Below are 25,749 nucleotides of genomic sequence, written 5' to 3' on the forward strand. Positions count from 1 at the left end.
GATTACTGCGCGCTTTCAGCGTTTCGGGCGAATAGACGCGTGCATAATTTGTCAGTTCGTCCAGTCATGCATTCTGGATGCTCAGTCTGCTGGCGCCACCTGCCCTCGGAGCTCATTGTGCGGGCATTAGAATTCCAGCTAGTCTGTGTGTCTGCGTGTGCTTGAAGGAGCATGGCGGGACCATGCTCGCTGCCGTTCGTAACCTCTTGCTGAATTAAATAAGGTTCTCACGATAACGTTCCTGAAAACATCGTAAGCCAAGCGCGTTATTCCTTCGAAGTGGATGACACCACAATGTAGGTAATCTTTGAGCGATGTGGGGAAGCCGGCATCCATCGTACATAGAGCTAGTTTCTCCATATTTCTAGTTTCATTCACTCGCGTTACTGATACTCGATATTATAGCTTCCTTTAAAGTATCGTTTTCGTCGAGCGTTTACTGCCTACTAGAACTCTCTCCTGTCACGGATGTTTGATCAAACACAAATCCTGGCACACCCAGACGACGGTGTTCGGGAGGTGTCGCTGGAGCAATGAACGGCATGAAAGACTGTGAAACGCAGCATTTATCGACAAAATAGATGCGCGACAAACGTAAGTGAAAAGAATGACAACACCAAATACAATAATGACGATGAACGGGGAAATTCGCTACCAACGTTGTGGTCCACTACCCCAATAGTGACGGGGCTGTAGGAGATATAAAATGAAAATGAGGTGACATCTATCGATGAGAGTTAGTAGTAAGGTTGTATTAGCATCTTCGGTGATACGGAAAGGCCCCCATGGGCTTCAACATATCGGGAAGGTAACTGTTCCTATCCCCTAAGGAGAGGATCCAGGAATCCACGATGGCGATTGTGATAGGGATCCGCGATCACCCACATGTGCGATATATATTGCAGAGCAGCTTTGGAATCGCAGTATACCACGCAGTTACGGCGATGAGTGGATGGGACATTTCTGAGGAATAGTAAGATGGCATGCAACTCTGCAGACGGTAAGGATGTGCGATGCGAAACTCAGTACCCATGAGCCATCCGGAATGGTAAAAGCGGCGGTCGCGCAATCGGCAGATCCATCCGTGAATAGGCCTTTCAGCCCAGGAACGGAAAGAGAAATTGAAGCTGGCCGGAAAGCCCCACGGAGGTGTCTGAAGCACTACTGCATTGAGAACAAAGGCAGGAAGCGAGGGCTTCACTCTAGAGATGCACTTAGAAATGTTGCTCCGATCAGCAAGTGAAAGTAACATCCTAGAATTTTACTTTTCGTCGTTGAACATGCAGAAGCAAATATATTTTTTTTTAGCTCAGTAACCTCAGTTACGCAGTCGACTTCATTCAGTAAAACCGGTGGGGGATTCGATACATGATGAAAGATGGAAAAGGTTAGCCAGCTCTAGGACTCGAACCCACAGCTTCTGGATTACCGGTCCATCAGGGCTCCACCAATTGAGCTAAACTAACACACCTCTCGAGCGACTTCCAAGGGTGCGTCATCTGAAGGAACATTTCATTAATCTCTTAGGCACTTGAGGCTTTGTATGTATTTGTCCTTTCTGTGTTTTCCAGCCTCTGAATATCAATTGTCTCGTGTACAATGGTTGTGACATTCTTAGATTTCAACCTGTCTTCAATTTCTTCTAAACGTATCGTTGAATGCAACTCCCCTGCGTCAAGTAAAGTTTCCGACGAGTAAAGGACGGCGACCGTATGGCACACTATAGTCAGATTTTTCAGCAGTCAGGCTTCGTGATATTTTGAACATTTCGTAGACAAGTGAAATAAATATTCTATTCAGTAAAGTTACTCATTGTTATACCGACAGTCACTGACTGATGCAACTAAAACTGCACGTCTCGTTCATTGCATTTTTCCCTCTCTTATCTTCATATATTAAGCCGACATTTCTGTCGTGCATAATGCAAGTAACACTCAGCTTCGCTCTCTGCACAGTTTCTGTTGTGTCGGCTGATGATTTATGCACCATGCACTTCGTAGCAAGATCCGTTAATAGTTAATGGCGCGGAAAGTACTGACGTTTTCCCTTCGCTTCTTTAGGTTTATCACCCATTTTGCTGTTCGCAATTCCGTTCATGCATCCCACCTTGTTGTAGTACGACCTGAAAGCATGTGTATGACATGCGTGTCATCACTAAACGCCGCATTCTATTGGGCGCGAGGGCATGTGGTGGTGACCCCTGTTGGAAGTACGTCCATGACGTGCAAAGTAGGATCACGTGCTCGATCATCCTTTGGCAGTGTATCTCCTGCGGTTTTCTTTCTTTCGCTGATCTGAACTTGTAGCCTGATGTGCGAGCTCTGAAATTGGTTGACACGATTTCTCGTGCGATACAATAGCTCGTTCCACGTCCAATGAAATTTTCTGAGAATATACACACGTGCTCCAGGACTTCGAGATGCCTTGACGAGAGGAGTCTAACGCTGTCATTCGCAGAAGATTTCGTAAAGGACAATGCCATTTTTAATGTGGGATGAAATTGAATCTGAAATTTCCAGTTACATGTGATGTGATGTGATGATAAGAAGAAGAAAAAACGACAAAGTCAGACTGGCTAACCCCAGGCCACTTAGCCGCAGTTAGTTGAACCAAATTGAAAAAAGGAGAGTACCCAGTAGTTGCGGGGGGGGGGGGGGGGAGACAAACATCCCGAACTAGTGGGAATACTTGTCACAAACGAGGGACCAGAAAGTGTCACAAAGTGTCAATCAGATACGTTTCTTCAAGGAAACGTAGGAGCGCTCTCAATGCAGCCACTTGATGATTGAACGGCAGTTTGGAGATGGTGACTTGGCCAGTTTGTGGAGCAACCGACCGCTGTACGGGACATTCAGCCGGAGCCTATGCAGGATATACCCAGCATGATCATTCAGATGTAAAACAGACTCCGTGCCAATGGTCATGCTTTGACCCTTCAGTGGGTGCCCGGTCATGTGGGCCTGACCGGTAACACACGCGCAGACGCGGCTGCAAGACGAGCCGACGCAGCTGCTACTCCTGCCACTGCACGTCCACCACTTACACTTTCGGCTTGTCAGTTAGCTATTCGCGCCGCCGGTGTGCAGCCCCTGCCCAAGCATTTAGATCTCAGGCCGCCGCCTACAACAGTCACGTGCAGTCCATCTACCCCTCGGTTACCTCTTTCATTGCGTGTCGCTGCAGTCGTCAGGAGGAATCACTGCTGCACCGCCCCCGTCTCAACGTTGCCCGCACCCCATTGCGTCTTTACAAAATGGGCCAGTACAGCTCCCCCTTGTGTTCCAGCTGTGGCGAGGTGGCCGACATTCCTCATTCTCTTCTGCACTGCCAGCAGCACATTCCCCAACGGCAAGCCCTCCATCGCCGTCTAAGACAGCTGGGCTGCAACACATTGTCCATGGCCACCCTCCTCGGTTCCGTCCCTCGGCCTATACTCAGTGGGCCATCACCACAGCCCTGCTCCGCTTCTTGAGAAGACTCGGGTCTTGCGTCTGCCCTCTGGCTGGACATTCTTGGGACTTTCTTGGGACTTTCTTGGGACTTTCTTGGGACTTTCTTTCGTGCCTGTACTGCACTGCACTGCGTGCCGGTTTTTCTTTCATTTTTTCCTTTCCTTTCTTTTTATTCTTCAGGCTCTTTTTCGGAATAGCAAGCTGGCATTATAGCCTGGCTGACATTTCCTATGTTCCTTTTTTTCTTTCACTCTATTAAACATATCCCCCTATGCAGGAGACACGCTGCTTGTCGAGGAAACGACGGAGGTGCCTGGAAGCGTAGCTCAGGGTCCGCCCTGTACAACAGCGAAGATCGAGCTGATCCTGTCAGCCAGGAAGAGTTGCACATTTGTTGTCTCAGTTCACGTAGTGTGGTTCGGGAAGGTTGGCATTGTGGGCAATGAAGAAGAATGTGATCTAGAGCACCGCAGTGACAGCATCTAGGAGAGTCAACTTGTCTCAAGTGGTAACGTCACTGAGCTATAAAAGAAGCCAGAGCGAGTCACATTCGATGAATTAATACAGCATCATGACGAGAGGTGTTACGTGCGATGCGGAAAGAGAACGTTGGATGAACTCTTTTCAGAATAGATGGGGGCAGAATGTCAGTTGTCCATTAGCGGGCAGCTTGCTTTATCATAAAACCTTAGCGCTCACTTTCCTGGGTTTTCCTCAGACGCTTTCAGACATATGTCGGCACAGTTCCCCTAGAAGTCGGCCCAGGACGCACATTTCCCCAGGGCGTCAGTCGTGACGTTGCCCACATACGTGAGGCCGACAACGGCAAGCCCTTTCACCATCACCACCACCACCCTTAGCGCTCACTGTCAACAGTTAATGAAGTGTCGGCTATTTGCACCGCGCCCTCCTAAGAGGAGAGGAGTGAGGAAAAATTGAAATTGAAAAAAAAATACTGAAATTAAGACTGCAGTTTTCGGCAGCAACACTTTCGATTATGAATGAGGTTGTATTACTCAATCGAGTGTTTCCTTGTATAGCAGTCTGCGGCGCCTGCCTTCGTTTCCTCGATTTTCTGCTGATGAAGTTTCGCGTTTCCATCACGCATGCTTCGTACCGAGGGAACAGACGCAACACCACTATCGCATGCCCACGCATTGCTACTTCCGTCGTTCCGTTGACGTATGAGAAACCCAGCAATGCGCAGTCTACGTAGTACAGACGTCAGCGTCGGAGACAGAGCTTGCAATTAGATTAAATCGGAAAACAGGGATAATAGGGAAACGGAAAATAGGAGCAGTAGTGAGTACATATCGGTAAAGTACAGGGTGGGTGCAGATAAAGTAGCCCCACATTCATGCACGTATGGCGTCGTGGGGCTACTTTATCTGCACCCACCCTGTATGATGCCGTCCGCTTGTCCGATACGTACCATGTTGCGCCTGACACGGAACGCTGTGTTCCATACGGTAAGCGCGGCGACTACGCAATAGACAACCCTCGAGTTCGGCACAGAAAAGAAGCCTGCATGGGAATGCGAAATTGAAAATTATAACCGGAAAGGTACATAGCAGCTACCTCACTGTCGTAACAGGTGGCAGCACAAAAGCGAGCACGGTTTGAGTTGCGGCATTTTTTGTGGAACCAGAAGTTACATGTGACGAAACCGAGATATTGATTCTGTCGGGCATCGCCCGGGTTATTGGAAAACGCCGCCAAGCGAAAGATGGCTTATCCACGCCTTTATGATGCTGTCGTCTGCTGCTGCACCATTGGAATTGGAATTTCGAGAAGAGATTTTCCTTGTATTCGCGTCTTGCCGCGGTTCAAAGTGTACTGAGCTTTCAGAAGGAACTGTACGCCTCTGTATGGGGATGTAAAGAACAGGTCCTATAGTCGCCTGGGAAAAGCTCAGAACACTCTGAAGCCCGTCGCCGAGAATAATCAGAGTTGATAGCAGTGGACGAGTTTGCTCTGCGCGTCATGGAGCAATCTTGGAGCGATGTGGGGAAGCCGGCATCCATCGTACATAGAGCTAGTTTCTCCACAGTTCTAGTTTCATTCACTCACGTTACTGATACTCGATATTATAGCTTTCTTTAAAGTATCGTTTTCGTCGAACGTTTACGACCTACTAGAACTTTCTCCTGTCATGGATGATGGATGTTTGATCAAACAGCAATCCCGGCACACCCAGACGGCGATGTTCGGGAGGTGTCGCTGGAGCAACGAACGGCATGAGAGACTTTGAAACGCAGCATTTATCGACAAAATAGATGCGTGTCAAACGTAAATGAAAAGAATGACAACACCAAATACAATAATGACGATGAACGGGGAAATTCGTCACCAGCGTTGTGGTCCACTACCCCAATAGTGACGGGGCTGTAGGAGATATAAAATGAAAATGAGGTGACATCTATCGAAGGTGAGGTGACATCTATGAACACTCTGAAGCCCGTCGCCGAGAATAATCAGAGTTGATAGCAGTGGACGACTTTGCTCTGCGCGTCATGGAGCAGACGAACCCACACTTGCGGAACCACCATCTCCGTGTTTTTTTCTTTACGCATGCATCGAATTGTACGGTTGTGCATCAATCGTACACGGGAGACGGTCCTATATAAGACTCATCCTTAGCTTTGAAAACTGCCATAAACCAGAAACAAATATCTGCCCAAAACATTCCAAGTTACAGGAATCGGTTATTAGGATATTCGTGCGTATAGCATGTAGTGTGAGGTGTGACTTGAGCAAGGTGAAGCAGTCGAAGCAAAATCCTTGTACAGGTACTGCTTGCGACACGCTTGTCAGGAATCGCCTGCCAGTATAGCTCTGCAGTCCATATTTCCTTGGTTCCCCTCGGGAATTTTGTTCCAATATTGTATTTAAAGAAATACCATATGCTGCCCGTGTTTATTACTCAACATAAATGATCTTGAAACACCTGGAGATTTGAGATGCACTCTAAGAAAAAAAGGAATAATTTTATTCCATTGGGGGTCTAAATGCATTGCCACAAAAAAATAGTCCCTTTCGGGAGTGTAAATGCACGGGAGTACATGAATGTCACAGAGTTGAGACTGCATTTCATGCTCTGTTCTGAGTGTCTCCGTTACACAATTCGTGTGCGTGCGTGAAAATATTTTGAATCAACCCGTCGAACGTGATGTACCGAGAGATATAAAATCTTCCGACATACATAAAGCACAACTTGGGAAGAAAGAAGCGCTCACTGTTTCTTACCCGGTGTGGGTGCAAAATTGCTAAGTTGGCTGAGTTATACACTCTTATGCCATAATATTGACCAAGAGCATATATTTACGTAGACTGTTGCATTCAGAAGGCCATTTGCGAAGTTCGGTGACTAATTTGCAGTCCTAGGGGGTAAATTCCTGGGTTCGGGGACTAAAATGGGGGGTAACTGCAGTCTAGGGGACTAGAAGCCGCAATTACTCCCCATTCTACTCCTTTGTTTCTTAGAGTGCGGGATAAACCTGACAAGGATGCTGATTTCAAGCGTGTCGCGAGCAGTACGTCGAAATAGTTCCCCCTTTGATTCGTACGACGGTAAAACTCAAGAAAACACCCATTGCGCGAGTTAAGGAAGTTAACCTAATAAAATATAGAGCTGCACGGCCCCCCGAAGGAACCCTTGTCCACTTTAATAGCCTTGGCAACACTTCCTGCACGTGCAGCGAGCGCGTGCACGATGCATTTCTAAACGTACGTACTAAAAGCGCAAGGCTCCCTCGGGGCTTAGCGAACGGGAGTTTAGGAAACCGTCTAAGATTCACGACAACGTTTCCGAAGACATGATAAGCCAATCGTCTGCTTCCTTTTGAGTGACTGAAGTCACGTCGCTGATATTTGATTGAGTGACAGCGATACGGAGACTGAATCTGAGGACGCTTATGATTTCCTAAAACTCCCCCAAGATCACGAAGACTGTCAAGCATATCTGAAGAACAACAGAGGTTACAGTAACCTCCAGTAGAAAGGGCTCCCTCTCGAGGTTCGTTATGAAGGAAAATGAATGCTAATGACGTCATACGAGTGCCTGTCTCGCACCGCACATTAGGCACGCCGTGAGACCTTCTACAAATAAAATGTACGACGCTGCTGACATACATACATAATATGCCATCACCCCCGGGACCCTAGGAACTGAGCGTCGCCACATAAATGTCGAAGATGCTCAGCCCGAGGGCACGATGTTGCCCTGGCATAACGAATAGGTTCACCAAACGACATGGACAACATATGCGGGAGACAGACATAAATGATAAAGGAAGAAGCGTTGCATTCACAAACGGATTCCACGTCTGTTCATATCGCAACACTGCAGCACTGTGACAGGATAAAGGGGGTTTATAACGAAGAGACAAACGTATCTGCATATGTTTGTAGATACGTTTGCTGCTGATACTTTCGTCTCTTCGCTCTACCCCTCTTCGCCCTGTCCGGGTGCTGCAGTGTTGAGACATGATACATCGCGTTTGCTGCAGATACTTTTGTCCCTTCGCTCTACCCCTCTTCGCCCTGTCTGGGTGCTGCAGTGTTGAGACATGATACATCGCGTTTGCTGCAGATACTTTTGTCCCTTCGCTCTACCCCTCTTCGCCCTGTCTGGGTGCTGCAGTGTTGAGACATGATACATCGCGTTTGCTGCAGATACTTTTGTCCCTTCGCTCTACCCCTCTTCGCCCTGTCCGGGTGCTGCAGTGTTGAGACATGATACATCGCGTTTGCTGCAGATACTTTTGTCCCTTCGCTCTACCACTCTTCGCCCTGTCTGGGTGCTGCAGTGTTGAGACATGATACATCGCGTTTGCTGCACATACTTTTGTCCCTTCGCTCTACCCCTCTTCACCCTGTCCGGGTGCTGCAGTGTTGAGACATGATACATCGCGTTTGCTGCAGATACTTTTGTCCCTTCGCTCTACCCCTCTTCGCCCTGTCTGGGTGCTGCAGTGTTGCGACATGATACATCACGTTTGCTGCAGATACTTTTGTCCCTTCGCTCTACCCCCTCTTCACCCTGTCTGGGTGCTGCAGTGTTGCGACATGATACAACACGTTTGCTGCAGATACTTTTGTCTCTTCGCTCTACCCCCCTTCGCCATGTCTTGCGACATGAACCATCACCAAACAACTCCCCTTATTCCTCCCGTTGGTTAGAAGTCAGTACCAGAAGGTGGAGAGAAGTGACCCGCCGCTCCTCGAAAAGAATCATGAGAATCACACGTACCAAAAATATTCACATCTGCAGGTACATGTGTATCATGCATATTACGATCGAAATAATTAACGCAAAACGTACGAAGAGCAATGTGAAGTTGTCGACGAAAGCAGTTAAAAATAAAAATGGGAGCGTTAATGGTGGAGGATCCAGGAAAAATCCCCGGAACCTGTACCGGTAGTCGTCCATATTCGCAGAGTAATAACACGTGACGGCTCGGTCAGACCAGTGCCATTTTATTACAGAAACCCTGCTGATTCTTACATATTTGTACGTTGTCTTTCAGGTAAAATGAAGTGCCGCGAGGACTGGGGCAACGCTCTTAATGAGAAGCTCTTCACGCTCTTCTTGGACGCCCTGCTCCTGGTGGTGCCCCTCTTGGGCATGATTGTCACTTACTCCAGCATCGCTGCCACGCTCCAGAGAGCCATGCGGAACCCCGATCAAGGTAACAAAAAAGTGTTTTATTCCCAGCCGGCCGGGAACAAGATGCATTAGAAGCGCGGCTGCAACTGTGTCGTTCAAGGCTGTGCCTTCCAATAACCGGGCGTGTCTTTCCTGAATGAGGAAGCTGAAATGCAATGTCGCTTGGCGAGAGGCGCGTACACGAGCTTTCTCAGGCTTATGGGAGCAAGGAAACACGGCGCGGTATCTCTGGCACTTTATAAGCGCTCGATATGAGATACTATCTCGTTAAATAGGGAGTTTTGGTAGACCGGAAGCTGTTCACGATAACTGTTTAAAATTCTGGAGAAAAAAAAAACGGGATATCTACTGTCGTGGGGACGTTGTTCTGGCGAAATGCAAACAAATTAGCGCTAAATAAACGTAATATTTATTTATTTATTACGGTGCTCCAAGGGCCTTGCGACATTACATGGAGAACGCATAACCGCAATGAAAATAATTACAGGGCAGTAATAAGAAAAAGGAAAAGACGGGAATGGAGTAACGCGGAGAAAATTAATACAATGTCACAAAGCAACTATTTGCATGGCACGGATAGCATTGATTGGTAATACTAAAACGAAAAAAAAAAGAGAGCGGATAGCGCTTTTGAATGATGTCTGATTTACAACGGAGGCGATGGATGAGGATAACAACAATTCCATAGTCTAATGGCGCGTGAAATGAACGAAAAGAAAAAAAAAAGTTGCTATGGGAGAAGAACGGTATGCTTTCTGAGCATTATACAAGCGTTGGCTTGTGTAACGCGCTAATGTACTCAGGAAATGAAAAGAAAATAATTTCGTATCCAGACACAGCAAAACAATTGCTGTAAGACGTCATGTTTCCGTCTCGCCAATGTCGAAAGCTCCACTCAACTTAGTACAGTTTCCTTCTCTGTTTCTTTTTCTTTTCCTGGGTCTCAGATGCTGTCAGACACATGTTGGCAGAGTTCCCTTAGAAGTCGGCCCAGGACGCACATTACACCCAGAGCGTTAGACGTGACGTTATGCCCACCTCTGTGAGGCCTACAACGACGAGCTCTTTCACTGTACCGCCACCAGCAGCACCAGCCTGACACCGTGTTTCTGTCGGAGATTTCCGGCGCACGTCGAAAGAACCCCAAGCGATCCAAATTATCCGCCTTCCTACCCTGCGGCACGTGCAGCATGTCGCTACACTATAAGCTGATTACTATAGGCTGATTACCAATTACTTTTACCCGCCGGAGAGTGCATGGCAGGCAAGCAAGCAGTGCCATGACCACCACCATTATCACCGTTTTCGGGCTCAGATAAGCCTGACGTCGTGTCGTTTATGTGCTCCAGAAGCGCGTAATTCTAATTTCGGCTCATTTGCTTCTCGATATTGGGCTATTTATATCTCAAAAGTACGCGCTCGTTCAAGTATTTTTAAAAAGAGGCTGGATTCAAATAATTAGTGCTTCCCATTCTGCTGTCTCCTGTTTTTCCGAAAACATCTAATTAAAATGTGCATTTGGGGTAATTAGCCGTCCAGTAGTTACATGCAATTTTTCCACAGGAAGTCGGCCTGGCTGGCCGCATAACTCACCTGCAAAAACGATATCTGCGTAGCTATCATAACTATTTCTATAAAAAATCAGTAACGGCTAAATGAACACCCTGTATGTCATAAAATCTTAATATATAACGTCTTAAATACAAGTTTAAAAATGTTATCACCACGAGGGACTTTGTCGTGTACCACCAGGCTTCTCTCACGCTACATTTTTATTTTATTTATTCGTTCATTTCCCTCGCAAAAAGGGAACCGAACCCACCTCTGGGCAGGGCAGCGAACGACGCTACAGAGAAAGAAGGAACACAACAAAACAAATACAAACATCCACACACACTCAGAGGGGGGGGGGATATGTTTAATGCAAAGTAAGAAGGAAAGGGAAAGGTTAGCCACGGTGTGGGCTTGCTATTCCCTAATGCTTTCAAGCAAACAGAAGAAAACAGCTGGGGTACAGAAAATTATCAAAAAATACAGAAGTAACAGCTCCTTCACTAATCGTTGCGCATCAGAGAATGCCCAGGAGTTTAGATTCCCGAAGGAATCGTGTCAGCGCAGACGTGACTTCAGCGTGCTGGGTAGGGCCAAGTAGCACCGCGAGGGAAAGCTCTCGGTAGCCTAGATGAGCAAGGCGGCGCCGGAGACTCGATCGGTGGACTTCGTACCGCTGGCAGGCAATGAGAATGTGTGGCACATCGGCTTCTACGTTGCACGTTGGGCAAAGAGGTGATGGGTGCTGATTCATCTTAAATAGGAGGAGAGGAGTTCGGGCCACATTCAGCCGCAGCCGATGAATCAGCGATTCCTCGATGCGCGGGATGCGGCCAGGCACAGCATATGTCATCAAAGGGTCAATGGATTTGAGGAAGGCATTGGTGCGTATAGCTTCTTGCTGAAAGAGCTGTGTGCGGTTGGCAGTGAAGCGGCGGATTTTCAGCTGGCACATAGAGTGCGCAAGGGGAAAGACAGTTGGTTGCTCAGCGTCGTAGGCTTGCCGAGCAAGAGCGTCTGCACGATCATTGCCTGAAATTCCGACATGGCTCGGGATCCATTGGAACACCACTTCGTGTCCCAGTGATACAAGGTCAGAGTGCAGGGCGATGATCGTGGTATAGGTGTCACTGATGACTGCGGCAGAGTAAGAGGCCAGCGCCTCCAGAGCCACTTTACTGTCAGTGAGGACCGACCAGGCCCTGGGCGCACACGAGGAGACATGTCTCAAAGCGGCCAGTAGTGCGAATGCCTCGGCCTCAGCAGATGACATAAGAGGGAGCTTGAAGCCGTGCTCAGCTCCATCCTCTGGGATGCAGAGGGCAGCAGACGACCCAACTAGAGAGACTGAAGCATCGGTGTATATCTGGGTGCGATGCCGGTGGTGACTGTAGATGTGGAACAAGGTCAGTTGGCAGGCCACAACTGTTGGCACAACCTTCTTTTTCCTAAGGCCCGGAATTGACGTTTGTACAGTGGGGTAGTGAAGTGTCCACATGGGTGGCGCAAAGGAAGTCCGGGCGGGAGTTGAGGGGATGTTGCTTCGTAAACGGCAAATAGCTTGACCGAATGCAGATGCGGGATAACGTTGCGCAATGTCACAGAGGTAATGGGCTGGATGGCGGACAAGATAACGTGTGTACGCGTGTAAGGCGACACTATCGCGAATAATAAGCACCGATGGCTCGCGTGCCTCCGCCAAAACAGAGAAGGTTTCGGTTGTCTTTGGCACTCCCAAACAGAGATGGAGACTTCTGGCTTGAATATTGAGCAGCTCTCGCTCGTGAGTGTTGGAGAGCCCATAAAGGACAGGCAGGCTATAGCGCATAACGCCAAGCAACAGGGAGCAGTGCACACGATGGAGGTCAGCACAGGACGGGCCCCATGTGGATCCACAGAGGTGCCGGAGCACATTACAGTAGATGCGGGCGCTAGCAGAAAGGGAGTTGATCTGCCGCGACCATGTCAGTCCCCTATCAATGATGATGCCTAGATACCTTCAGTCTAGAGCCAGCTAGCAGTAGGGGGTACTTGGTGAAGGAGCGCCGCGTGAATGCCATAGCTACTGTCTTAGCCGGCGAGACCGACAACCCACGGTCAGCAAGATGCGCCACAAGAAGGTCTAAGGCACGTTGCAGACGACGCTGAATGGCATCACGGCGCGCTGCAGAGGTCCATATGCAAATGTCATCGGCATAGATCGTGATATTGGTATGCTTGGGCAGAAGAGAAGGGAGATGTGCCAGGATGACATTGAACAGGAGCGGGCTGAGGACGCTCCCTTGTGGAACTCCACGATGCACAAAGTAGTTGGCACTGTCACCATCTGCTGTGCGTACGAACAGAGACCTGTCAGAGAGGAAGGCTTGCAACCAGGTAAGGGTACAGCCACCCACACCAGCTTCTTGAAGCGACGCGACTACAACATTATGGAGAACACTGTCGTATGCTTTCGCTACATCCAGGAAGACAGCGGCCGTTAGGAGCCCATCAGACTTTGCTTGCTGGATGGAGGAGACGAGATCGATGACATTGTCGATCGCGGACCGCGCTTGCCGGAAACCAGCCATAGCTTCAGGAAAGAATCGGGTGCTCTCAAAATACCAGTTCAATCGTGCGGATACCATCCGTTCCATAACCTTCCCGACACAGCTGGTGAGGGCAATTGGGCGGAAGGCATCAATGGCGTGTGGAGACTTGCCTGGCTTCAGGAGCGGCACTATCATTGCATTCTTCCATTCTGCTGGGAAAACACCATCCCGCCAACAATTATTGTAGAGCTTAAGGAGTGCGTGTCGGCCATGGAGGGGTAGATTTTGGAGGGCCTTGTATGTAATACAGTCAGGCCCAGGAGAGGTGTGAGGTGGTGATTTCCTTAGGGCAGCCTCCAACTCCATGAAGGAGAACGGGACATCCAGACATTGCTCCTGCGAGGATTCCAGGACGACCGGGATGGCACGAGCTGACGATCCCTGAGACATCGAAGCTGACATTAGACGGGCACAGTATTCATTTGCAACGTCGATTTCCGAGCGTGAGGTTGCTAGCGCGAGTGCTTGAAAGGGGCGCCGTTGAGCAACAGGTGTAGAGAGTGCCCTGAGTATGCTCCATATTCTGGAAAGTGGCGTCCGCGGAGATAAAGAGCTCGCAAAGCGCCGCCAGCGGTTTCTTGCAAGGGTGGCCAGGTGTCTCTGTATGGCCTTCTGAATGCGTCGTGCTTCAGCGATGTGACACGGGAGACCGGAACGACGAGCCTTCCGTTCAGCCCGACGACGAATAGCACGCAACCGTTCATACTCTGCATCAATAGCTGAGAAGGCGATGGGGACACGGCGCGCCGTTGTAGTGCGAGTCACCGCGTCGGTTACGACTTCAGCAAAGGAGGAAGAAGTCAGATGCTCTAGCTGCTGGTCTCTGAAGGCCCACTCAAGGGTGGACCGAAAGGCGTTCCAGTCGGAGCTCTTGATGCAGCGTGTAAGTGGGGAGCGCTGCGCACCACGAATGTTAATCAGCACAGGGAGGTGATCGCTGCCAAGGAGTTCTGCACCAACTTGCCACGAGAAGCGCCGCGCTATAGATGAAGACACTGCCGTAAGGTCCAAGCACGAAGACGCATTGCCTGAATGAATGTTGGTGACCCATCATTGAGGAGGCACAGATCCAAACGCGTAAACAGAGACGCTAACTGCCGGCCCCTCGCATCAGAGCGCGTACTTCCCCAGATAACGTTGTGGGCATTAAAGTCCCCGCAGAGCACGTAGGGAGGAGGAAGAGAGTGAAGTAGTTCTCAGAGACTGTCTGTGTTGAAGGCTGACGCCGGCGGCAAGTAAAGAGACAGAACAGTGACGTCCATAGAGCCCAAACGGACTGTGCAGCTGACGCACTCTCCTCTGCCATTCGTTTGCAAGGGTCTATGTATGACGGGTATGTCAGAGCGAACGAAAAGGGCTGCAGAGCTTTGACCTTCACCAGGCTTGGAGACGTACGTAGTATAGCCAGATAAGCGAAAAGACTCGGATATCCTGCATTCGGAGATGCATATCAAGGGGAACTTGTGCCGCCACACGAACTGGCGGAAATCGGGGAGCTTAGACGGCAAACTCCTCGAATTCCACTGAAAGATGGTAGTTGACTTGTACTCCACTGCAGCTAAGCTAGCTCATGCACTGTTCGCTGAACATTCTCCGACAGTCCGTGCCCACACAATCAGTAAGGAAGGAACAGTAGCAGGTAGGGAGAAGAGACAGAAGACAGAAGAGAGAAGAGAAAAAGACAGAAGAGAGAAGAGAAAAAGACAGAAGAGAAGGGGGGACAAAGTATGGCCGGTGTGGAGGTAGTGTTATGACGAGCTATGCCGTTGCCTGCGGCCTCTTCGAGGCGACACCAGCATCCACCGAGCAGCATTTCCGTCCGCAATGTCGGACGAATCTGTGTCGCCCGCAGGCGTCATCTCTTCATTAATAAGTGTGTCGCTCGAGTGCTCCAAGGGGTCGCTTGGAAGATCAGGTCTTAAAGCTTTGACGACGACCCCAGCCGGTGACGTCGATGGCTTCCGCTTTGAAGAGCCGCCACGGTGGTCCATAGTGTCCGCCCACGAGGGTGAACTCATGCACTCAACCTCGACGGCGCAGGAAGCAGGAACCAAAGATGCCACTTGGGTCACTGGTTCCCGTGGAATGTTCCGATCACCAGCATCAGCATTCACAGCTCTCCCGGTTTGTGGTGCGAGAAGATTCGGAGGGCTGCACTCAGGGTGAGCCGCCGGCGCACATAGTCCACTGGCACTGGGGTGTTCATTCACCACCTCCACATCCTCATCCGCACTGTGGTCCATTAGCTCCGTCCCTTGATCGTGAGCAGCTACAGCAGCCGCATAAGACCGAGGACAAAAGGTGGCTTCATGTCCAAACCGTCGACAACTGCTGCACTGGGGAACGCTGCAGTCCCGACGAATATGTCCCAGGCGTTTGCATCGCAGACAAAGTTGAGGCCGATCTTTGCACAGGACTAACACTTGACTACCACGGATATTGATTAGATGGGGGACGTCCTCAGGCGTGATATCTTTCTTCAGGCGGAGCTTTACAGCTCGGGAAAGAGAACCAACGTTCCCCAACTCAGGATCGGACCAGGTGATCTTAGCTGTCTCCTCGACGTTGCCGTAGTTTACAAACGCTGCTCGTATATCGTGCTCCTTTACAGCAGTAGGAACCCAGTTCAATCGCAAATGAAGAACTGGATTCGTGGCCTCTAATACGACACACTTCTTGCCTTTAACTGTGAGCGCACGGTGAGACAAGAAGCTTGTTTTCGCTGCAGGGGTTCTAAACTGCAAGAGCCAGACATGGTTGTAGTGGTACTGACCCAGATCTTCTACGTCAGAGAATTGGAGAAGGGGCCGAAGAGCGAGCTTGAAGTCCGTCACAGTGTAAGGCCTACCGGTGACATCGGCATGGAGAACGGAGCAGAGACTGAAGTCCACAGAGGCGGAGAACCGAGGGAGAATAATTTTGTAGTCGTCAGAGGATTGCACGGAGTCAGTGGGAATAATAGGACGGGAATTAGGAACAGGGGGCTGGAAAACCTGGCCATGGGCCATTGGAATTGCGGAGCTCGGGGAGAGCGTGACCGCCATACTCGAGCTGCTGCTGCGAAGCGAATGACACACTCAGAGAAAAAAGTAAAAAACTGCAGCACATGGTGCAGGAAACAATGCAAGTACAAAGTGTCAAAGAGGTGTAACTTCTACAGCATGCTACCACGTAATCATCGCTTCAGTTCGCAAACCGACCTGCTTGTATATGAATAACATTATAGTGCTCATTAAAAAAGGTTGGATCTAAAAAATTCATTCATTGGCGCCCGTAGTCCGTTCTGCATCTTGGAAGCAAGCGTCGCTTCCCCTCTCGTAAACAGTAGCTCGTAGAGTAGTCCACGTTAGCAAAAGCAGCGTTAAACCTATCGGGATGATAAGTAAATTCAGTAAATATATTTACGAACAACTCTTCCCTGAAGATGCCGTAGGTATCCAGTGGGTCATAATTTACTTAGAACAGACTGCACAGATGAGTCGAAGGAAATGTTACGTATAGCACGGCGTGTGCTGCATACGCTGCATATTTTAGGGGATAATGAAGCTGAAAATTCTGCATCTATCGTGTTACCCACACAGTCTTCTACCGCTGCCGCATCTCGGCTATTCAATATAGGATATATTGCGGGTAATAAATATACGTCCGCCGAAAGCCGTTGTGGGCGATCTTGTGTCAACTATAAAAGGACATGTCAAAACAACAGGATGCTGAACACGGCTGGTGCACGTAGGCATAGTACCTGTTTTGGTACAACGTTTATATTATGTACGAATATGTAACATTAACCCCCCAACTTTATGTCCCAGATTCTGTACGTCAGATAGTTGAATAGATAATGCGAATTTGTGGCCCTGGCATTTTAGCCGCGTCAACCAGAAGCCGCATGATGAGGTTGGAGTATAGGCGGATGTGGCCACCACTCAGTCTTCCTTACTCTCCTGGCACCGTCGCGTTGAGCTTGATGTAATATTCACGGTGCACAAAATCCCATTTACATGTTCAACAACGGCAGTCTACCGTACGCTTTCTGTTTCGCAACACACTGCATCAATATTATCCCTTTAACTCCTGGACTAGACTGCATTGAGGGAGAAAAAAAAAAACGATAAGCCACAAAACTATAAGCTGACTCAACTTACGGTTGGGGGGGGGGGATATGTTTCATAGAGTGAAAGAAAAATGGAAAATAAGAAGAAACGGAAATGTCAGCCAGGCATCTTCCGGGTAAACTTACCCCCCCTGTTGTTATCAATCATTTTTGCACCGTATCGCCACATTGAAACGGGACACGCCCACTCTTTCGCTTTTACTATTTCTCGCATTCCTCATTATTTCGTTTCCATCAATCTCGCTACCAAAAATAGCGCCGTTGTTCTTTTCAAGGCAGGCCCGCGCGAAACTTCATTTGTCATAAGTGTTCCAGTAGCACCGGAACAGTAGGAAATGCTTTATGGAAAGGGCTCGTGTTTTTTCCTTCCGTAGCTAAAAGCAGAAACGATTTTAAGAACGTTCACGAAGACATTTAGCACCTTCATTAGACCGCCTGTCCGTACAGAGGAAGATATACGTAAAAGTGCTAATGGACTGATGCAGGTCGTTAAGGAGCTTAGCGACAGCCAATGAGATGCTCGGGTGTTAAAACTACGGAAGTGCGGGTAATGTTAAAGATGAATGGATTAAGTGCGTATTCGCGTTCGCAGTTTAACATACGACCCCATCTCCAGGAGGTCCATCTTTCTTAAGCTCGTTTTGTACGAGTTAAATTAAGCAAAAATTCCTCAAGCTTAGTCAGAGTGGATTCATTGCAGCTAGCTAGTACTGCATCTCCTCTTCTATTGGACTTTTTCCTCGTGCTTTTTGATGCCGTATGAGCTCCGCAAAAAAAAAAAAAAAAAAAAAACGTGACTGCGAGGGCTGTACAGAGACAGACGGAGAAAGGACGACAGGGACAAGTGGGAGACAGGGGCCTTTGTATGGTAATAGTAATTGTAGTAGATTAACGGCGTAATTGAAGGAAGGCTGACGACACGGACAGAAGAGGACGGAGACAACACAAATTCTCAAACACAGAAAAGTTTATTACGCAACTTCGCTCAACTATGCACTACCAGCTAGCCTGCGCCCTTGCACTTCTGTCGTACGGGGGAATAATTTGTAATTTGAGGAACTAGGGTAGCAATGTCGTTAGGAGCTGTGCGGGACATCCGTCAGGGATGTCAGAGTTATTCCCTGAATAGTTTTTTTTTTTTTTTTTGCCTACTTTGGTTCTGGTCGCAACTTTAAAAAAGCCTGCGCACATAGTAAACTTGAACGAGCGCCATTTTTGATCACTACGTTCATGCTGCTTGTAGCCAATCTTCGCTACAGAAGGTGAGGGGGGGAGGCAGGAAATATGTAATTATTTGCAAACATTGGGAACCTGTTGTACCACATCCAGGAGGCTTCAACGCAGTGATGGCAGTTGAAGAAACGGCACCGGCTGAACGATTCGAACCCACACCCTTTGATTGCCGCGTCGGAGATGCTACAGAGATGCAGAGATGCTGTAATCAGAGGGTGTCGGTTCGAATCCCACTGCCGGTCCCTTTCTTCAACTGCCATCGATTCACTGAGGTATGCAACTGGGTGCTGTGAGGCATGCGTTGTGTTTGTCCTTCTGTGTCGAAACTGGGAGGTACCCGGGATCGCATCCCGGTGCAGGCTGTGCTGTCTGGCACTACAAAATGCGTCGTCGCGTGCAATGACCGCTAGCATATGTGGTAGACAGAAAATACGTGACCTGGTAACGATGCCAAGGCGTGTATTTCGTCAACTAGGCAATAGGGTAGCGCGACTGTTGGTTGGAGGAACGACTGTCACGAGACTTTAGTTGGGTCACTGCCGCCAGCGGCGCTGTAGGATGGGTGGATGGATGGACAACGGACTTCCCTTTGTATCGGGCGGTAGCATACGCTACATAGCCCGTACTAGAAAGTACGAAAGAGCTACCACTTAGTTAATTAATGATGAATTAGTACATGGTGATTGAGCGCGCCCCCTTGCCGAGTCGTGGTTGAAGGAACGACTGTCACGAGACTTTAGTTGGGTTACTTCCGCCAGAGGCGCTGTATACGGTGATTGACCGCGCCCCTGGCCGAGGCGTTCCTGCCTATAGAGAACGCAATGGCGGTACATTGGATTTCCATGCATCTCCGTATCAACGAGGGAAACAAAGACCGTTTTATTTTGGAGCGTACCCGCGCGATACAAAACGAGAAACGGATGCCCCAGCGACGGCAAACAACCAAGTGCACCGCCATACGAAGAAGCGCATCATTTACCCTCACAATGGAGAGAGAGAATTCATCTCGAAAATGTATCTGGAGTCCCACTGAGCAACCCTTCCGTGCGGGAATCGAACACTTGCTTCGAAATGGGCCACAGAGGGTGCATTAGTGACCATTATACTGAAGGATGCACTCGAACATCCGTCATTTTTCGATGAAGCTTACGTTGATGAAACTTTGTCCTAGATTGAACGAGAAACAAATGATGGAAGAACGCAAGAAGAAAGCAACAAAATGAATTATCCTGGCATTCCGTTAAGATTTAGCCGCATAAGTCTAAAGAGGTTTCTCATGCTCCAGCGTTCCGCTTCATTTTGTGTATGTCGCGCTTGGACTGCTGAGGAAGACAAAGTATGACAGCCGGTATCACAAAAAAGCGTTACAAAACGATTATAACTCGGCTGGACCGTGGTCTTGCTGCGTATAAGCGTCATATGTCTAAGTGAACAAAAACAGAGACGTAATATTAAAAGTTTAGGAGCAACTAAGGTTCATTCGAACGAGAACACTCGTGCAAGAGGAAGCGCCTTCTTCAGTTTACACGAATACATTTGCCTATTTTCATTCATTATTTATTACTATAATTATTATTTATTATTATTTTATTATTATTATTATTATTATATTGCACTTTATTTGCATTACATTTTCAAATACAAGTGCATTTGTGTAACCCGAAGAAGCGCACCTCTTGCACGAAAGCTCTCGTTCGAATAAACCTCAATTGCTCCTAAGCGTTTTAATATTACGTTTCTCATTCCCTCATCGCGGGTTCCTTGACAGTGCTTTTTTTTTTTTTTTTTTTTATCACTTCAACGTATGAATAAGAACACTTAGAGGCGAAGCTTAGTAGGAAGGGAAGTTCTGTTTTCTCACTCGAGATAAACTTGCGAAAGAAGGAGTCCTTAGGTGCTGGTGAGTAGTAGCTACTACCGGTGTATACGCGGGTGCTGTTGCGTCCCCGGACTCGCGCGACGCGATATCCGCGGTACGATCCCGCCGATGCGGTATGCTGATTTGCGGATAGAAATCGAACGTCTCTAAGTCCGCAAATAAGCATTAGTGTCTCCGCCCACATCTCGTAGGGAGAGCTATAGTTTACAGCAGTCAATCATATCGAAACTTTTTTATTTCGTATTAGCGCCTCGAAGCAACTGCGGCTATGCTTATCGAAGTGCGCCATCTCTCGTGTTGTTGTGACTTTAATTGCTGTCATTGAACAACTGCGGATTACATAACCTTCCTGAGAAAATTTGTATCTGGAACCAAAGTAGAAACGTTCGTAACATAACATTTCCGTCATGGAGATGCTTTTCCTAGAAACGCAATGACAGCGGATGTGCGGATACACTCAATATTTGCGCGGATGCGGATACACCCTTTTCAAAGTGGCGGGGTTCCGAATGCGATCACGGATCTTACATGCGCGGTACAGTACCAATGTGGATGCTGTCCTCTTATCCACGCTTAGCTCTAGAGATGACTGTGGCCCGTTTAATTAACGTGTGTTGATTCGATTTAATAAACTTCCCGACAACAATAATTATCGAGTGTCCTTCCTTAAGAAGGAACTATAAGTGGGCCGTTGCGACAACAGGAAGTATAGGATCCATAGCTTTACTCGCAGAGCGTTCTTTGCGTCATATGTCAAGGAGAGGTTTCCTCTGACATAAGACAAGCGGCTCATGCCAAAAAAATTTAAAAATTAAAAAATGGCTAAGAAAAAATGTGTTTGAAGTACAATAAAGAATTAAAAGGGCTTTCCTGTTTCGTCTGAGAGAAACTTGATATTGATCGGTCGCACTACACGGCTTTCTTCTTCTTGCTCGGAATCGTAGCGATTGAATGTTTTTTTTTATTAGAGCCGCGAAGCAACTTTGGCTATGAGCAACGTACAGACGTCGACAGATGGAGAGAGAGGAGAGCAGGAAGGAGTGGGGGGACAGGGTGGGGGTTAGTATGCGTCCTTGGCCGACTTCAGGGGGAACTGCGCCGACGTTCGTCTGGAAAGTCTTCCGGAAAACCCAGGGAAAACCTTCAGACAGCACAGCGGGTGCCGGGATTCGAACGCGTGTCACCTCCCAGTCTCGGCGTGGAAGGCAATCATCCTATAACCACTACGCCACGCGAGCTGTTTTTTTTTTTTACAACTTCTTTTTTTCACAACAAACACAAAACCCAATTCGATAGAGAATACACATATAAGAATGTAGTTTAGGGAGATGTTATAGATGTATGTATGTATGTATGTAGATGTATAGAATGTAATATAGGGAATACACATATCAGAATGACTGTTGATGGTGTCCTTTGTACAGACGAAGATGAATTATCTACAACTATATAGAAGTCTTTTTAAAAGCTTAAAAAGTAGAGATGAACTATATACATATATATATATATATAAAGAGGGGGAAAAGCCATGAAAAAATAAGTAAATGACGCTAGACGTGTTTGAAATTATATTATATATATACATATAAATAGCTGGTATTGAATGATGTGACGTAGGCAGAGGCGCCGGTGAGCATGATCGAGTTTAAGCTTGTTCGGACGCGTCACGAAATGTGTGACACCACACATTTTATTACGGCAGCGTAAGGAACAGAGTATAGCCATTAATCCGTGAAACGCATTCCTAATTAACCTCCCATCAAAATCGGAAACACGATTCAAACAACACTCTCCTCCTTTTCCGCTTTCCCTTCTCCAAGCCTCGCCCTTCGCCATGGAAGCGAGACGGAGAACAAGAACAAGTGCTATACGTCCCTCAGCTGTCTCCCACAAGTACCATAAGTACGAGCAATTACCGGTTTTCCCGTCCGCGCATCTCACATCAGCATATTCCAACTCCTGAGGCGGCACCCAACTTTGTGTACATGGGCCCTCACATTCGTCTCAATGTTCCATGGACAAGCTAACGTCCCCGACTAATTTTAATATATATGCGCACCAGGGAGGGAAGACGCCACCGCCACCACCAGCTGCATACTTGCGCAGTATCAGCTGCACCCACCAGTTAGCCCTCTCACCACTTGCCTCTCTCACGCTGTAGTCCCATGAGCGAGCATACAAACTGCACCTGCTGCTGGCACATGCAGTGCTTCACGGAATGTTGTGAATGCATACAAGCAAGCTGCTCACAGGAAGCACTACGTTTGACCATTCAACTCCTGCTTCGGGGTCTAGTTCCGTCACGTGCGCTGTTATGAAAGGAAACAAAGAGCGGTTGCTGAAACATAACGATGGTATGTACGTTTAATGGGTTCTGATTAGTGATTACATACCCGTTCAGCATGCAGGGCAGACATGAGAATTACCCATTCTCGTATCGTTGAAAAAGCAACAGTCAAGTGCTTTCGAGATATTTTATGAACGGAGTTTCTTTAATATTCTCGAACGTTGTTGTTTTTAAGTGTTAAAGGTACTGTAAAGCAGCACCGATCAAATGTCATTTAGTGTGGCTATTCGATAGTCCAAGCCACCAGGACAAAAACTGCGCAAGTTTCATTTCAATCGACGGTGCAATTAATTAGAAAATTACAATTAAAGATTACGGGCAACACTGTACTACACATACGGCGGCAACCACATTGCATGCGTATAACACTGGGCCCGACATAGCAATCCACGACATTCCACCATAAAATCCGCCCCTGCAACCCACACAACGATCCACATCTGAGGATAAATGGATAAGCGAACTGAAATGAAATGCTGAGCCGTTGAAAAAAATGTCTCAGACGTTCAAGAAGCCAGACAGCGTCGGGACTTGCTTGTTCACAGAGGTTCACAGAGGGAGTTTTGTTCGTTCGAAAGAGGCCGCGAACAGACGGAACGCGCAGGCGCAGCAGAGAAGTAGGGAGAGCCTCCATCGAACAGCAGCTAGTGCTGGGTTACTTCGCAAAAACAGGGGTTAACAGGTTAAACTGTTAACAGGGGTGTCAGAATGCATAGGTAAACAGGAAAACTAATAATATGGTTACTAAAATAACGAAGTTCCGATGTAATAATGTGTAATACCAATTTTCAGTGTTGCCCGCTGTACAGGGGGTTGTTTGACACCAGGCGTCGCACCGCTCCACTTCGCCGCAGTGCCGTGTATGCCAAAGGGAGTCTGGCCATTAGGAGGAGCCTAAAAAAGAGGCTCGACCTGTCAGTCAAACTTCGGCGCATTTCATTGGTTACGGTTTTTCATGGGGGCTGCCATGACACCAAATTTTCTCCAAGATGGAGGATGGTGCTTGGAACGGCGAGGCGGAGATTTCGTGACAAAAAATTTTCACAGACTACTTTAATTTCATACTGTGAGTATATATCCTCATGTACGCATCTGCAAAATCAGCTTTAACTTTCGCTCCGCCATCATTATTTACGTGAAAATGGGATGTTTCGTCGCTAACGTTAGGCCTAGTTAAGATCGTGATACCAGGAAAATAGCAAGAGGACGACCCTTATACGTAGGATTTTGCATTATATAATTGCATTTGATTTATACATACATCTTTGCTCCTTTTTGATTCAATGTACTTACATTACGTGATATAAAACTTCATACCGGCTGTCGTCTGCTACGAAGAAGCGGTTGTACCGCCACCCTGGCCAATCACTTCTGCCAGCAACCATTTCTGCATTTCTGAGCCTTCCCAACATGCCTCTCTCCGTGCAGATGGCGTTCATAAAAGTGGGCGGAAAATCCGTCGTTTTGGTCTGTCACCAGTGATATCCGTTTCAATCCAAATCCATCAATTTTCGCCAAAATGGTAGCACTCAGTAAATAAGGGTGAGGTATAAGTACTGGATGGATGTAACAATAGACAACTGTATTTCGACCTGTGATTGGCTAGATACTTCAAAAAGTGGGTGGAGCCTCAGGCATAGGCAGGTCCCATTAATGGCCAGACTCCCTTTGGTATACACGGCACTGCTTCGCCGCATCTTTCATGGCAAATTAAAAATATTTATAGCGCGTTGTCGGTCGTATGGTTCCGCATATGGTATTTAGAAGCAACAAAGCCTCTAGTCACATCACCGGCATATCATGCTTTTAAGAGAGGACAGCCAATAGGTCTCTAACGTGTTCATGTGGACATTATGGCAGTATAAACGAGCCTACAGGGATTCGCCTCGGTACCACAGTAGTATAAACTCCTATCAGATGTTAAATTCGACTTTATCGCGACGCAAACCTCCAAATGTGCACGGTTGCGTCTTTGTCATCGACCCCGACTGAAGAACAAAAGCCCTGCGCTATAGCCGCGCAATCCATGCTTATCTTTCTTCTTCTTCTTCTTCTGTTTCTCTTGACCGCTACCTGCAACTTTCTTCTTCTTCGTCCAAGGAGATGATGGACGTGAGCCGCAGAAAGAGATTCCCACCGACGTCATGTTCCTCCAATTTATGGTATTGCGTCTGATGCATCTGCCTGCACGGCGTTGCGCAGATAATATTTGGAGCACCGGCCTTCAACTTGCATCTAGTAAATTGAACTTTGATGCCAGCATCAAAGTTCAATTTACTAGAGCATATTCGGCCACTATGATGTCCCGAGGCAGCCTTATTGAATTTTTTTTTTTTTGCTTTACAAATCGGGGCAAAGCCGCGCCAGACGCGTTTCTAACGCGCGGCAGTTTCCAACAACTCCAATTTCTGTGGCTTCTACAGCTGCCTGTCGTCTACAAAGTGGTCCTACACACTTTGTTCCTTCAGTGATGTGTTGTGATGTGAGTTTCGACGAAGTCGAACTGGCTACCCCAGTACACTTACACACAGAAAGTACATACAGATGATGAGATGATGAAAAAACAAAGAGATGACGCCCAGAGAAGAACAGAGATGATAATGCAGTTCAACATGTAGTTGAAAAGTTTCGACAAAGTGAGTGTAAAATGTCGGAATCGCTAGGGGCACACACAGCCCACATTCAGCGAGTCATATAATGTCCATAAGCCCGCGGTTGTATGCAGAAAGTCTTCAAGTGCCCTTAGCACCTTGTCGGACGACGGAGGACCTAACAATTTCGCGATGTCGAAGGCTCGGGAATCCACTCGAGAGGGGTCCGTCTCTAATACCCTTCGAGCACCAACGTATTTCGGACACCTGAGAAGGATGACCTTCAGTCAGTGTAGTCTCCGGTGCGATTGGTTTAATCGTGGAAG

At 47.9% G+C, this 25,749-nt stretch overlaps 1 protein-coding gene across 1 annotated transcript in view; it reads left to right on the forward strand.

Annotated features, from left to right (window-relative positions):
• Window positions 1-25,749, forward strand: part of LOC135395945 (cholecystokinin receptor type A-like) — a 79,511-nt gene that overhangs the window by 34,597 nt on the left and 19,165 nt on the right. Inside the window, exons 3-6 of the mRNA XM_064627030.1 lie at window positions 8,981-9,142; window positions 15,115-15,424; window positions 15,991-16,207; window positions 22,079-22,098. Of these exons, the coding sequence (XP_064483100.1) occupies window positions 8,981-9,142; window positions 15,115-15,424; window positions 15,991-16,207; window positions 22,079-22,098 (709 nt within the window). The remainder of the gene's footprint in view (window positions 1-8,980; window positions 9,143-15,114; window positions 15,425-15,990; window positions 16,208-22,078; window positions 22,099-25,749) is intronic.

This window comes from Ornithodoros turicata, chromosome 5 (genome assembly GCF_037126465.1).
Source record: "Ornithodoros turicata isolate Travis chromosome 5, ASM3712646v1, whole genome shotgun sequence".
In the NCBI taxonomy this organism is placed as follows: domain Eukaryota; kingdom Metazoa; phylum Arthropoda; class Arachnida; order Ixodida; family Argasidae; genus Ornithodoros; species Ornithodoros turicata.